The following is a 13286-nucleotide window of genomic DNA, read 5'->3' on the forward strand; positions in this document are numbered from 1 at the left end:
ATGTAACTGCCCCTCAGCAGCAGTCTAGAGCAGCATTTCTGTGCCAAACAGCGGAATAAAGGAGTAATTTCTAATTCAGCAAGGGAGATTCGCCAGTCCGAATGTCACTGTCCATGTTGTAGCTTGGCCATCGTTCACGAATATTCATGACTTTGGCCTCACTTCAGAGCTGAGCCCACCAATTCAACGCAAATCGAGCTGCTCAGGCTGTCCTGAAAATCTGGACGTGATTGAATGCAAATGGCCAGGACTTGCTTTGGAATTAATTGTCCAAAAGACACTGGTAACGGGCTCAGTATGGAGGGAACAGAGGTATACCAAAAACTACTACTATCACCATCACCAATTTTTTTTTTAAATACCAGGGAGTTCCTGGAAGATCTCTGCTAATCAGGACCCAGCTTCTTGACAAATAAAACCACACTGTGATGTAGTCATGGTCTGGCAACCTGGCTGGGGCTGAGGGGAGGGGGTTAAATAAGCCCTTTGAAAGCTAGGAACTTGAACAAGGAATGATAAGAAATGTACAGGTTCTCCCATTTCCTGCAAAAACCCAGCCTAGGTATATCTGGCTGCAGAGTAGCTGGGTAGATTCCCAATCCTGCTACTTCTCCTCCGTTCCACAGCACTCCGGATTGCCTGAAGGAGCAGGTCTTTGTTGTTGAGGATGTTGTACTTGCACAGGTTGACCAGTTTATCAAAATTTTCAGAGGAGTAGATTAGCCTGATGAGGTAGTAGGGAGAGCAGTTGTTCTCCAGATTTACATTGCCCTCTTCCATCTCTGTATGACAGCGCTTTACCCCTGCAGAGGAAGAGAAAAGCCACCATGGTGAGCTCAATACAGACAATAAAACACAAGTGTCAAAGAGGATTGATCTAGTTAGCAGAATCAGTAATTTAAAACAGCCTGCAGGAAAACTGTGCTCCCTGAGAGGGCAGACCTCCCCACATGCCTTGAAAAAGCCATTCCTAGTCACCTTTCCCTTCCCCTCCCTGCTAACATTCAGATCTGAAAATCCTTGAGGATTCCCTTTCATGCCACTACGGACAGTAATCCCTGGGCATTATACTCCTGAGTATCCCTTCTCAAATCCTTTCTCAGATCCTTCTCTGTTGATGGTCAGAGAAGCCACAACCCTGAAATACTTTCCCAAAGTCATGACCTGAGCTGGTGGTCAGGATATCTGCTGGCCAGAGTGAGGAGACAACCTAGTACATCCAAGGAGTCCGTGTGATGCTAACCAAGCAGAATTGCCATTCCAGTCTCTGCTTCCTGGTGTGTCAATATTTTTGCTAAGTAGCAACAGACCTTAATTACCTCCAAGGGTCAATCATGTCAACAAGCTCTTATTTATGTTCCTTTTTACCTAACTTCTTACAGTTTGAACTAAATGTGTCCAAAATAAAAGTGTAATGCTAGATGATTGGCAGCTGGGCAACAAACAGGCAGCATTTGAGAAATTGAGATATATACAATGCCTACAAGAACCACAAAAAAAAAAAAAAAAAAAAAAAGATACATGAACTACCCTTGAGACACAGCAGGGTTTAGTCTAATCTAGTGGTTTCTTGGCAGCATGACCTCAAGGTGTTGGGCCCAGGGTGCTACTACAGTGGCCATATGACAAAGATCCAAGTTTTGTTTCATCAAGCCTCTTAGGATTAGGAGAACCATATAACCTTAAACCACACAAACACAGTGCTGCCCACATCCATGCAGCTGTCTCAAGCACACAAAGCAATGCTGTTAGCTGCAATGTAAATGTGCACCTGGAATGCTGATTCTTTCTCTTTTCTAGAATTTAAATAATTAAAAGCATTTAAAAAAAAAAAGAAAGAAAGAAAGAAATGAGACGAAAAGTTCCATTGCTCATCTTAAAACCACAAAAATTCCCAAGGGCTCTCCTCCCCCAGCCACCCACACGAGCTGCTGGCTGTCAGCTTGATGGATGAATCACCCCGACACACGCAGGTGAGTGTCACAGCTCAAACACTTGGGCCTGGAGCACTGAGAAGCTGCTGCAGCTGCTGTGCTCTGCATGAGCTCATCCAGCCTTCATTCAGGGTGATTTTTAACCTGTTTACCTGCTAGCCCCTGCTGAGCAGCCTTACGTGACTGCTCCTTGGCATCTGCACTCCCTCCAGCTCTCCCCAACAGGCCTAGGCCCCTCTGCAGGGCACCTCCTCTATCTGTTCATCTCTGGAGTTTCTAAACTGGATTTTCTTGGTGTATATGTTCGTGCATGTATTCCCTGAGCATTCACTGGTGAATGTCATAGAAAACAACAACAACAACAACAAGGCATTACTTAGCTTACTGTTTTCCTGTTCTTAGCTTTCCTCCAAAAAAAGTCTTCTGCTTGCTTTGGTCTCAAAGCCACAACAGTTTTGGGCAAAGCTGGAAGGAGAGTGAATGCTCTAGTTTTTGTGCAGTGCAGTGGGGAGGGAGAGAAGTTCTTTGTGGGCCAGGTAGCTCAAAAGCTGAGAGACTTCAAGGTTGGTTGCTGTGAGAGCCCCAAGTAAAAGGAAGATCTGAGTTTAAGGCAGGCAGGCAGCGGAGACACCAGCAAGATAAAACCTATGGATTTTTGAAGGATATCCTACAAATTCTTGGGAAAACTTGGTCTTTATTGAGGTCCCCTCGTCATTTGCTGTTCCATGTCTGCATTCAAAGACATCGCCAGAGGGACATCACCTCCTTCTGACCATGTTCGTAACAGAATAAATGGACTCTGCTGTTAAATAAATGTGTACCTATTCCTTCTGCTCCGACTCCCTCCCGCCTCTCAGGCTACGAGCATCATCCTTGCCATCACTGGACAAAGGAATAGGAAACCTCTGCACAGCTTATGGATCCTAAATTGATACTGGGTAGGGCAGGGAAGATGGGGCCAGCTTAGCAAGATGTTCTAGGTTCTTTCTAGTCCAAGAAAAATTTCTAACCCTCCCTTTTTCCCAATGCCTTCCCATTTATACACAGTGCCCTTTCCAATGCACGTTGCAATATAAACTGTGGCTTGAAGTCATGGTCTGCCCTGTAACACATCACTGAGTCTGTTGTAGCTTGCTAACTTGCTTCTTGAGCTGATATGTGCAGCTTAACCTCTTCAAATATACTTTAAGCTTAATGCAGTATCCTAAACCTGGTCTGAGAGGGGACTGGACGTGCTCATTCACAGCCCTATAGACGAGGCAGTCGCGTGTGTATGGTTGCAATGGGTAGTGGACAGGGTAGTCTCACTCACAAGGGCTGAACTCTCTGTTTAAGCTATAGCCACAAAGGACAAATAAGATCCTCCTTGTAGAAAGACAGAAGGCTCAAGTTCAAGTAAAATGAATAGTTCTTACTGACTGTGAACTTACCAGGTTCCTTGAATTCCTTAAACGTATCATTTACCAGGGGAAAATGGATTACTACAGGTGCTCTGGGGTCCTCTGTATCCAAAAACACGTAACACTCCTTTGGGTTCGTCTCATCTTCTTTACTTAGCTCCACTTTCGGGAATGGAATTCCTTGTATCTTGCAATATTTATATGTCATCTCTAATTGCTATGGACACAGAATGAGATCACCTTAAAGCCAACACTAAAACAAGAATTAGGTTTACGGGGATAACATAGAAACACTGTGGCAACTGAATTTAATTCCTGGAATGGCTCTGTAATGAACGTACAGCCCAAAAAAAAACCCACAGAATAAACCTTTCTGCCACTATTCACCACAAATCAGAAGACACTTTCCATCAGCCTGCAACAGGCTTTAAAGCTAGAGTAACTAAAAAACTAAAAATAACACACAACATATCATGAGGACAGAGCAGGAAACATGATGGTCACATCTCCAGTGACCAATTTTTACTGCAATTCCCAGAGGATCCTAGGCCGTGTGTGCTACAGCCCTCTGAAGGAAAGGAGCCCAAGAGTTTCCCTAAATCTGATCTTGGAGGAAATCTCCTTCTTGTTCCAAGGTATGGTGACTGGCTTATTCTTGAGCCTATGATTAAGACTTTGACAATCATGTACTTGAGAGTTTTAATAATACAAGCATCCCCCATATTCTGTCTTAGGTCCCATTAGTGAATCCACAACCTCCTCCCCACACAAACACAGAAGCCAAATAAGCGGAGATTAATTTTCCTGACCACCGAAGTGGATCTGCAGAAGCCCCGGGATCAGTGATTAAACCTACATAAACCCAGAGCCTGCAGCACAGCCTGCAGTGATCAACCCTCATTCAGTCCTCTTCTTGGGAACCCCAACAAACACCACTGCTCACCCCATGAGCTGACCTTCCTAATGCTGGGAACACTTCCATGCCTGTCTCAGTTACCTTCAGAGCAACTGGCCATTTAGTAAGAGCAGCAGATACTACTTGGACTATTAAACCTCTCAGCTTCACAAGGAGGGTGCAACCAAGGCTGCAAGGAGCAGGATGTGTCAATCTTCTTACCTTGAACGCAGTGCCCAAACCATAATCAAGTGAGATAATGACGTCCACATTCCTCTCTGGCTTGAGGAGGGCTGCACCACTGGTGTTAATGAAATAACCAACATCGATGAGGCAAAGGGCTTTCTGCAGCGGTGTCAGGCTGTTAGGGAAAGCATCCAGCACAGTGTCTGAAAAACATTTCAAATACAATTAATGGTGCATTGGTAAGAAAAGGGGAGTCAGTAACTCTGTCCCAACCTCCCTGGGCACCGTCCCAGCGGACACTGTGGGGCAGCCAGGCAGAGGACGGGTGAGACACAGACCCCAATGGCCTTACGGCTGCTCTGGGGATTGATTTTCCAGAGAATACAGACATAGCAGGGGGATAAAAATCAGCTAAGAACTGGGGAAAATACAAACAGCAAAAACAATTTCACAGTGTGGCAAGAAACCTGGCAAATGGAGTCCATCACTGCTCTCTTGTCCAGGTGCAGACATTAAACCCCCAGGAGAGAATGCCATTTGCTTTTGCACCCTCAAGATTAGACCTCTTGCCCAGCTTGAAAAACTCTGATTATAGCCTGCTTTCAGGACCTCTCCTGCATTTTTTCTTAGTCCTCCTGCAAAAAATACCACTGAGCATCAGCAGTTCATGCGTTCAGCAGCCCCTACCAAGAGTTTAAAAAATTGCTTGACTTGAAACCAAGCACTCAGCCCCGGGGCAGGCAGGAGTGGATTAAACCAAGTGGTAAACTGAGATCTAAGCCCAACTGCTGCCTGCCAGATGCTTTTTTCTCTGCTGGCAATCCCTCCAGTCTCTGGAGTTTCTGTAGACAGAACTGTAAACTGTAGACAGTTCCTCTGTGGAAAATGCCATTACTACATTACTAGGCCCATGGAATAACCATCTTGTTTGCCATGGTTTTAAATATCAAAATAGGGGGTTAAATTGTTTCCTCGAGTTCACAAAATGAGGTAGCAAAGCTCTGAGCCTTGAAACATTCATACTTCAGTGTTCTAGGGAATTGCTGATCACAGAAATACTGCAGGTAGGTTCGAGCATTTCATTTCTTTCAATCTTTCTGCCTCTTTGGCCTCATTCTGTAGTGTTGATCTAACCAAGTAGAGTAACTCATTTGTTCCACAGCCTGGAATGTTGGACAGCATCTTGAAGTAATAACTCATATTTTTTTCCATCCCCTTTCTGTCAGATCTTTACAAAATCATTTGCTTATTTTAGCTTTCATGGCTGCTGGGAATTCACAGCGTCTGTTGTAATGAGAGGCACTTTCCTTGCAGTTCCTCACAGAAGAAACAGAGCGTGCTTTTCAGTTTTATTTGGCCAGGTGAGTATTTTCAGTTCATTTTCATTACCCCACTCTCTTCTCACTGAGATGGTTCTGTGCAGCACTGTTATTCATGCCTAGACATGTGAATCAGAAGTAGGCAGCTCCTTGGGACAGTGTTTACTTCTAATTCACACCCAAAAAGGGAAGTTCTTTCTAAGGAATTCCCTCAAAAGCATGTGTCCTGCTGTAAAGGTATTATACCGATTTGCTGTGAATCGCAAATTAATGAGATCACAGATTTGCCACCATGAAAATCAGACTTCTTCACAAGCCATTTAAAATCCTGAGCCAAATAATCTGTGCTGCAGGCAAGTCTTTAAAACACAGCCATATTCCAGAAGCTTCACCATGAGAGCATTTCTGTTCATAGAGCTGGTATCTCTTCCTGTCTTTGTGCTCGGGATGGATCCAGACCTGTTCTTTTTCCTTTGGTTTCATACAGGTAAGAAAAATAGCCTACAATATCAGCCGTTTCCCACTCCAGACTACATGCTTTCCACTTATTTATTTATTCCACTTTACGTTATTTGTAGAATATTTTTCCCAACATAGTTTTTTTTATCCTTATGCTCTCTTCCTCCATATCCTTCTTGAAACCTGCTTCTACTGAGCAGCCTTTATAGAATTGCTAGTCCAAAAACATAGGGAAAAAAAGAGATTGACTAACTGGCGATTTTAACCTTCACCCATCTTCTTATGTTGCTTGTTTTCTCCTTCTCTCACCCATCTTTCTTATGCCACCTTTTTTTCTTAGAGCAGACTCTTTTAGGACAACCACTTTTTGCTTACTGAGTATTCTGAAACACTTAGTCCACCCTTATTCCATAAAAAAAAAAAAATCCATAATCTCTCGCCACTGTCAGCGAGCCTTAGGTTTGCTGACAATGGCAGCTTTGTGCCATATTGCTGCAAATGTGTTGCAACTTGCACAAAACAGGGGAAGCAGAACTAAACTGACAAAGAGGAAGACTCAGAAGAGGCTGACAACTTAGTGTGGTTTCCTGCTAAAAATTCATCTTAACAGCATGGGGCCCTCATACACTGTTAGCTGCTCATGACAGAGGGAACAAACGAGGCAGCTGGGGTTTGTGATGGGAAGGTTTGTGATGCACAAAAACTCAGCTTCAGCACCTTGCTATCATTTCACAGAGAGTTTCATGGGTTTTGAGGTAAAACTGTCAGGAGCTGTTACATCAGGTCTATGCATTCTGTTTGAGGTAAAACATAATCAGCCTAAATCTCTGCAGCTCCTTCTGCTGTTGCATCATGTCATGCCTGTTTCTGAAGGGTCAAGGAGAGGTTCCTGTTGTGGATAAATCAGAAATACCACGTATGTGGGTAGCTACCTGTTTTCAACCAACTCATTCATTCATCCTAACCACATAATTACCTGCTAATTTTATGCTTTTCGTGTTACCCTTGTTTCTTGACCTCAAAACATTCCTCTGTGAATATTTGGACTATTGTATCCACACAGAGCAGCAAACTTCCTGTGGAAGGTCACACAAACTACAAGCTTCTTCAGGAACTGGAAGACTGGCCCATGAACTCATTAATTTTAAACTGCTATCTTTAAGAAGGAGTCACTAAACATAGCTCCATCTCACCCGATTTCCATCGCCTGAAAGAGAATATCTCTAAATGTAAGATTTCCAAAGCCTAAAAATAAAACCTGAGATGTTACCTGCATGTTGCAGCTAACTCTTTGTTGTAGTTACCTTTCCATTCAGTAAAGTCTTTCTGGTGGGCATAATCCTTATGAAATTGCAGGCCTCTTAGGAAGTTATGACTCTTTCCTAGCAGCGGACGCTTTGTCATAATATCCTGAAACATTTCATAGAGTTTTCCTGCCAAACAAGATGGAGGCTCGATGACAGTGATATCATCCTCAGGGGAATGTTTTTCTGGAGAAGGAAAATGTGAAAAAGAACATTGGTGGCCTGTTCTGCTATGCACCTCTGTTAGCTAACTGTCCTCCCCATCTTCTTGTGCATCCCAACCCTCCTTGTTTTTTTTGCAATCTGCTTGAAAACAGTTGCCCACGACCCTATTCATGTTTGGTTTTGCATAAAGCTAACCCAGCCTTTTACTCTTTCAAATGACACAGCTGCTTTACACTTTGGCCTGCAAGAAAAAGGTATCTTTTTATTTGCACGGTCAGGGAAGGAATCGTTTAATAGACTGTGAGAAAACTTTAAAGGAAAAACATTTGCAATTAGCATGAAGTATGGTTGTTGGTGAAAAAATAAAAATAGAAAGAAAATAAAAGGAGAAAGAAAAAAAAGAAGAAAAAAAAGGAAAAATAAGGAAAAATAAGAGCAAATCTTCACAAAGTGTGCACAAAAAGTGGAGTTTGCTTTCCATAACAGAATTGAATCAAAGAAATTGTAGTGCCAATGATAATCATACCAGAAGATCCACAGGAATGCAATACATAACACACCAATTTAGCAAGAACATGTAAGAGATTATCCACAAACAGTTGCAGTAATATATTGTCCTTAATTCTCTCTTCCATAGGGAGCACTCTGTGGATAAGACTGATTTTGAATCTCTTACCTATATCTACCATATCTTTGGCCCATCGTTCCCAGAATTCATTCGAATTTGAAGACCAATACAAGCCATCCAGCAAATTCCTAGTGAAAATGTTTGTCCAAAGACCTGTAAGTCAAAACATATGGTAAAAATACTGCACTAATTCATATGAATAACTATTTCATCTAAACTTTTTATTACCCATACCCACACAACATACAGTTGGTCTGCATGAATTGACCTTGCTATGATTTGCTTAAGGAAAAAAAAATCACAGAGTTCAGATTTAATGATAACTTCTCAGCACTCTTTCTCAAAAGCTGTCCACATGCAGACCATTCATTGCAGGCCAGAGAGGAACAGAACAGAGATATCAGTCACCCAAATTGTGTTTTAGAAATATCTCCTGTATACTTGTGAAAGAATGAAATTGTAAGCGATTTCTGAATGGCTGAAGCCATACAAGCTTAAGAATTTTCTTTTAATTGATCTATTTTTTAAATCTAAGGTCAGGGTGGTGGTTGTTGTTTCTTTTTGCTGCTTTTTGATTTTTTTTTCCTTTCAGGCATGTGTTGTTTCTGTGGAGTTCAAGTGACAGAGGATCAGAATGGAGCTGACTCCATAGGCCATTCTGCTTTTGGAGAGGAAAGAATTACTATTGTCATGAGCCGATGACAGGTATTCACATAACAAACAAATTTAATCTCTACTGGACTTCACAATTAAGCATTTATAATTTTGATCTCTGCTGGATCCTTTTTTTGATGTCAAGGGTTTCAGTTTTGACAAGGAATGAGATCTGCCTCAGGGAGATGGTTTCTACTCACTAGCTGCTTTTCCTCTTTTCCTTGCCTTGAGAACCAGAGCAGCCAGTCAAGGCAGTTACTGGAATTAAGAAGGCTTCCTTTATCCTGACAGGCAAGGAAGATTAGTGGAGGCATTTAGCACCATTCTTAACCCACAAAGTTCAGATGGTTTTCACCTTTGCAAGCTCTCTAATGAGTTATGTTTTATTTTTGGCTCCTTCCAATTATACTCCTGTAATACCATGCGTACAAACAGCCATGGGTCAAAGAGAGGTTTCATAGGCAAGTGAAGTGAGGTAACTTATAAAGTTACCTCACTTTACCCACCTATAAAATGACTGGTAGAGGGGAAGAGGGTTAATATTTCCTCATCTTGCCTTCTCCACCTTCTTGCTTAGCTTAGAAAATGGGAAGGGGGACCCTGCTGCAACTCTCTAAACCTGCTTGGAGGAAAAGGGAGAGAGGAGGAAATAAGTTTTACAAAGAGCTGAAGAGGGATGTGGAGCTTCTAGAGAGGGTCCAGCGGGGAGCGACAAAGATGATTAAGGGACTAGAGCATCTGTCTTATGAGGAAAGACTGAGTGAGTTGGGCCTGTTTAGCCTGGAGAAGAGAAGACTGAGAAGAGATCTGATCAATATGCACAAGTACCTGAGGGGACAATATGGGGAGGATGGGGCCAAGCTCTTCTCAGTGGTGGCCAGTGACAGGACAAGGGGCAATGGGTATAAGTGGAAACACAGGCAGTTCCATCTCCATGTGAGGAAGAACTTTTTTCCTGTGAGGGTGACAGAGCCCTGGCACAGGCTGCCCAGCGAGGTTGTGGAGTCTCCTTTTGTGGAGATCCCCCAAACTCGTCTGGATGTGATCCTGTGCCGTGTGCTCTGGGTGCCCCTGCTGGAGCAGGGGGTTGGACTAGATGATCTCTAGGGCTCCCTTCCAATCTCAATCATTCTGTGATTCTATGAAGTGTACAGAGCAGGTAAATAGTGCATTGAATCAAGATCAAGAGTAGGTCTTCTGGCAATGACAGTTTTACACAGAGCAGTAGCTAGTGAGTATGAGAACCATGCTTTCCACTGTATTTTGATTGAATTTACTGCTTGACTACTTGGTCACCTTCCAGATAGCAGATCCGAGATTCTGCTAACTTCTTCACTCGTCTTCCCATGAAGAACTCACTGTCAAAATATTCTGAAGGAATGGAGGCTCCGTATTTTGGTATGGACACCTCGTAAGGAGAAAACTCTGTCCATTCTGTAAAGGAAATGACACATGCAAAGGAACTGACACACGTTATGTTTACTGTAATAAAGAGTATTTCTCCTACAGATAAAGCTATCTACAGGTTAAATGAGTTTCGCTCTTCTCAGCAACTTCATACTATGAGTAGCTTGTAGTGCAAACTATAATGTATATTCCCATAAAACTTGAGATGATTCACAAATAGCAAGAACTGACTTTTTTTACCTCAGAAAAAGGGTCTAACATTAGCTTCAAAAGCTTTCTTTATATTTTAAAATAAAGATTCTAGGGTTCTAATTGTCTCAATAAATCAAGAGCACTAAATGCACAACAGGTGAAGTCTGATCCAACCCGCAAGGAATGATGATGATGAAGCTTCTACTAACCCATCAGTCTATATGATAAAACGAAGCCACTTGAAGACACATGAGCTTAGAACTAGAAGATACCAGAATATGGATATGGTGTTGCAGTTTGCAGTCTCAACCTCTCTTGCATAGCTGCTGAAGGAGAACAATAGCCATAAATCCAATCTAAATCTAAGCACTAAATGTTTTTTTTCTGGTTGAATGTACCCTGCATCTAGCAAAAGGGTCAGATCATATGCATCATATCAGTCATACTCATTGCTCTATTCTAGACATTTTCATACTCTCATTTGTGCAATATTTAGGGAAGTGCATTTCATGGTAGCTTTTCAAACTAAGGAACCATCATAATAATTTTGTATGTGTGAAATTGGAGCTGAAAAAAATGATAAAATTGGCTCCAATTTCACACTAGAACTTGGGCCCTTGTTCATGTGTGAGAGTGTCAACTAGCAGATCTCCTTTCTCCTATCCTTCCCCAGTAACTGCAAAGAAAAACAATCATTTTAGTAAAAGATGAGTCCTGAGCCAGGGCAAGCAAAAGAGACTTTCTCCCTGGCACACATTCCTCCAAATCTTCTTTAGTCCCTACACAGAGTCACAACTCCAAGAATACTTACCTCTAAATTTGAAAGTGCTGAACTTTTCCTCTTTGACATTGAGGACCGCATAGAAAGGCAAGGGGTTTTGGCCATGCTCCAGTGCCTTGCGCTGGTCTGTGAGTTTGTATTTTCTTGGCTAATCAAATATATTTAAAAAAAAAAAAATCACTGTAAGCCTTAAGAGTATTAAAATAAACTTCCTGAAAAAACAAGATAGGACTGATGACACAATCTACCTGAGCAGCAGCAGATCACAGACGCTTTACTACCCAAATAAATGTCAGTTACATTTTCAAAAGATAACCTTCTTTTGTGTTCCTGCATTTTCTTTCATAGTTGTCTTTTTGATACATGAATGTTCAATGATGTCTAAGTGCCTTGACTATCTGTGTCCCAGGCTAAGGCTCAGACTAACGTTCTCAAGAAGACAGATTACATCTTAAGTGTCCACCTAGAAACAGACTTTAAAAGACCTGAGTTTTCAAGGAGGGATCATTCAGTACTTTCTGAAAGCTTGGCCACGGAAGCTGTTGTCTTTTGAGCACTCCAATACAGAGGCACCATCAAACCATTAGCTACCCTGGAATCTCCTGCCCACAAGATATTTCATCACAGTTTACAAATCATATTGGAGTGGTGCAGTCACTGTGAATTTGTTCAAACCTTATCCATCCACTTTATATAAGGAGACCAAAGCTCTAAAGGAAAACAAGGAATGTTTCCCAAATCTGTGGCAGGACCAGTGTTCCTGGCAGTATCATACATACCTCATTATGCAAGAACATTTCCTGAACAAGTGACCACAGGGCTGTAAAAGATGAGATATGTCCTTCTTTTGCCCTTTCAGCTAGTTCCTGGTGATAATACTTCAAATGCTCCACAGACATAACATTCAACTTGCATTTTGTCACTTGCTCTTTTACTGCCTTAAGTGGCCCCTCCAGAGTCTTCTGTGACCAATCAGCATGCTCATAGAGGTCCGCTAGGGTCCTAAAAAAACAGAAACGTGAACAAAATAATCCATTTCATAATAGAAAATACTCTTTTCACCCAACAGAACCAACAGTAATGGCTCTACCAAGGAATAAGGGTCACTTATTAATAATTATATTATTTGAAAGACTTTGAAAGAGAATTCTCTGTGTGTGTGAAAATGCGATGCCACACATTCCAGATTCCATATATAAATCTCATCTTCTATACACACCATGTTGAGCCAGAAGCCCCAGTGATATAGGTAACACAGTCCAACAGATTTAGCTTCTGAAGAGCTGCGAGGTGGCCAAACATTGCTGACATTGCTCTGAGGCCTCCACCTGTTGCCATAACAGCTATTACTGGGACCTGTTAAAAACATAAGCATTATCTTCAAAAAGTTACTCACCTGCCTACTTGGAAATGTCTACTTCCAGCTTTCACAATTTCTTCAGCAGAATTTACTGGAGGACAATGAAATTAAACTGATGTTTGGCCACTCTTTACAAATACTTTCTTTAAATTGAAGCCCACATACTCAATAGATTCTGTTAATGGAGTCCCTTAGTGGATTCCCTTAAGCTTAGACGAGTTCCATATTCAGTGATTTTAACTCTCCTTTCTCCCTTTGTTCTTTATAATTGCAACAATTTGTAACGGTCAATTATCTGATTTTATAAGTAGCATCGAAAAATAAATGCAATTAAGAATTGTTTCACGGAACTCCTGAACAGAGCATGAAAAAAAAAAAAGTGTGAAGCAAGCAAAATGATTCTTTGGACAGCATCCATTCAACAAACTAAATTCCAACAAGAAAATGAACATTCACTTAAAAATTCACCCTGCATTTTGGCAGGAAAACATACTTCAGCTGGATGATTTTAGAAAATGTTTAACCTGGAATATTTTAAATTTTTATGAAAACCATTTTGAAAATAAAAGAAAAGGACCTAAAAAGGGGAGATATCAAAAATT

The 13286-nt window shown here is 41.7% G+C and overlaps 1 protein-coding gene across 1 annotated transcript in view; it reads right to left on the reverse strand.

The window, feature by feature from the left end:
* Positions 1–536: 536 nt before the first annotated feature.
* Positions 537–13286, reverse strand: part of LOC112942489 (cytosolic phospholipase A2 beta-like) — a 29314-nt gene continuing 16564 nt past the window's right edge. Inside the window, exons 13-21 of the mRNA XM_026033438.1 lie at positions 12544–12680; positions 12104–12326; positions 11355–11472; positions 10241–10378; positions 8339–8443; positions 7498–7683; positions 4452–4618; positions 3365–3551; positions 537–803 (exon numbers count right to left, since the gene is read on the reverse strand). Coding sequence (XP_025889223.1) covers positions 559–803; positions 3365–3551; positions 4452–4618; positions 7498–7683; positions 8339–8443; positions 10241–10378; positions 11355–11472; positions 12104–12326; positions 12544–12680 — 1506 coding nt within the window. The 3' untranslated portion in view covers positions 537–558. The remainder of the gene's footprint in view (positions 804–3364; positions 3552–4451; positions 4619–7497; positions 7684–8338; positions 8444–10240; positions 10379–11354; positions 11473–12103; positions 12327–12543; positions 12681–13286) is intronic.

This window comes from Nothoprocta perdicaria, unplaced genomic scaffold, assembly GCF_003342845.1.
Source record: "Nothoprocta perdicaria isolate Ctin4 unplaced genomic scaffold, notPer1 scaffold_129, whole genome shotgun sequence".
In the NCBI taxonomy this organism is placed as follows: Eukaryota; Metazoa; Chordata; class Aves; order Tinamiformes; family Tinamidae; genus Nothoprocta; species Nothoprocta perdicaria.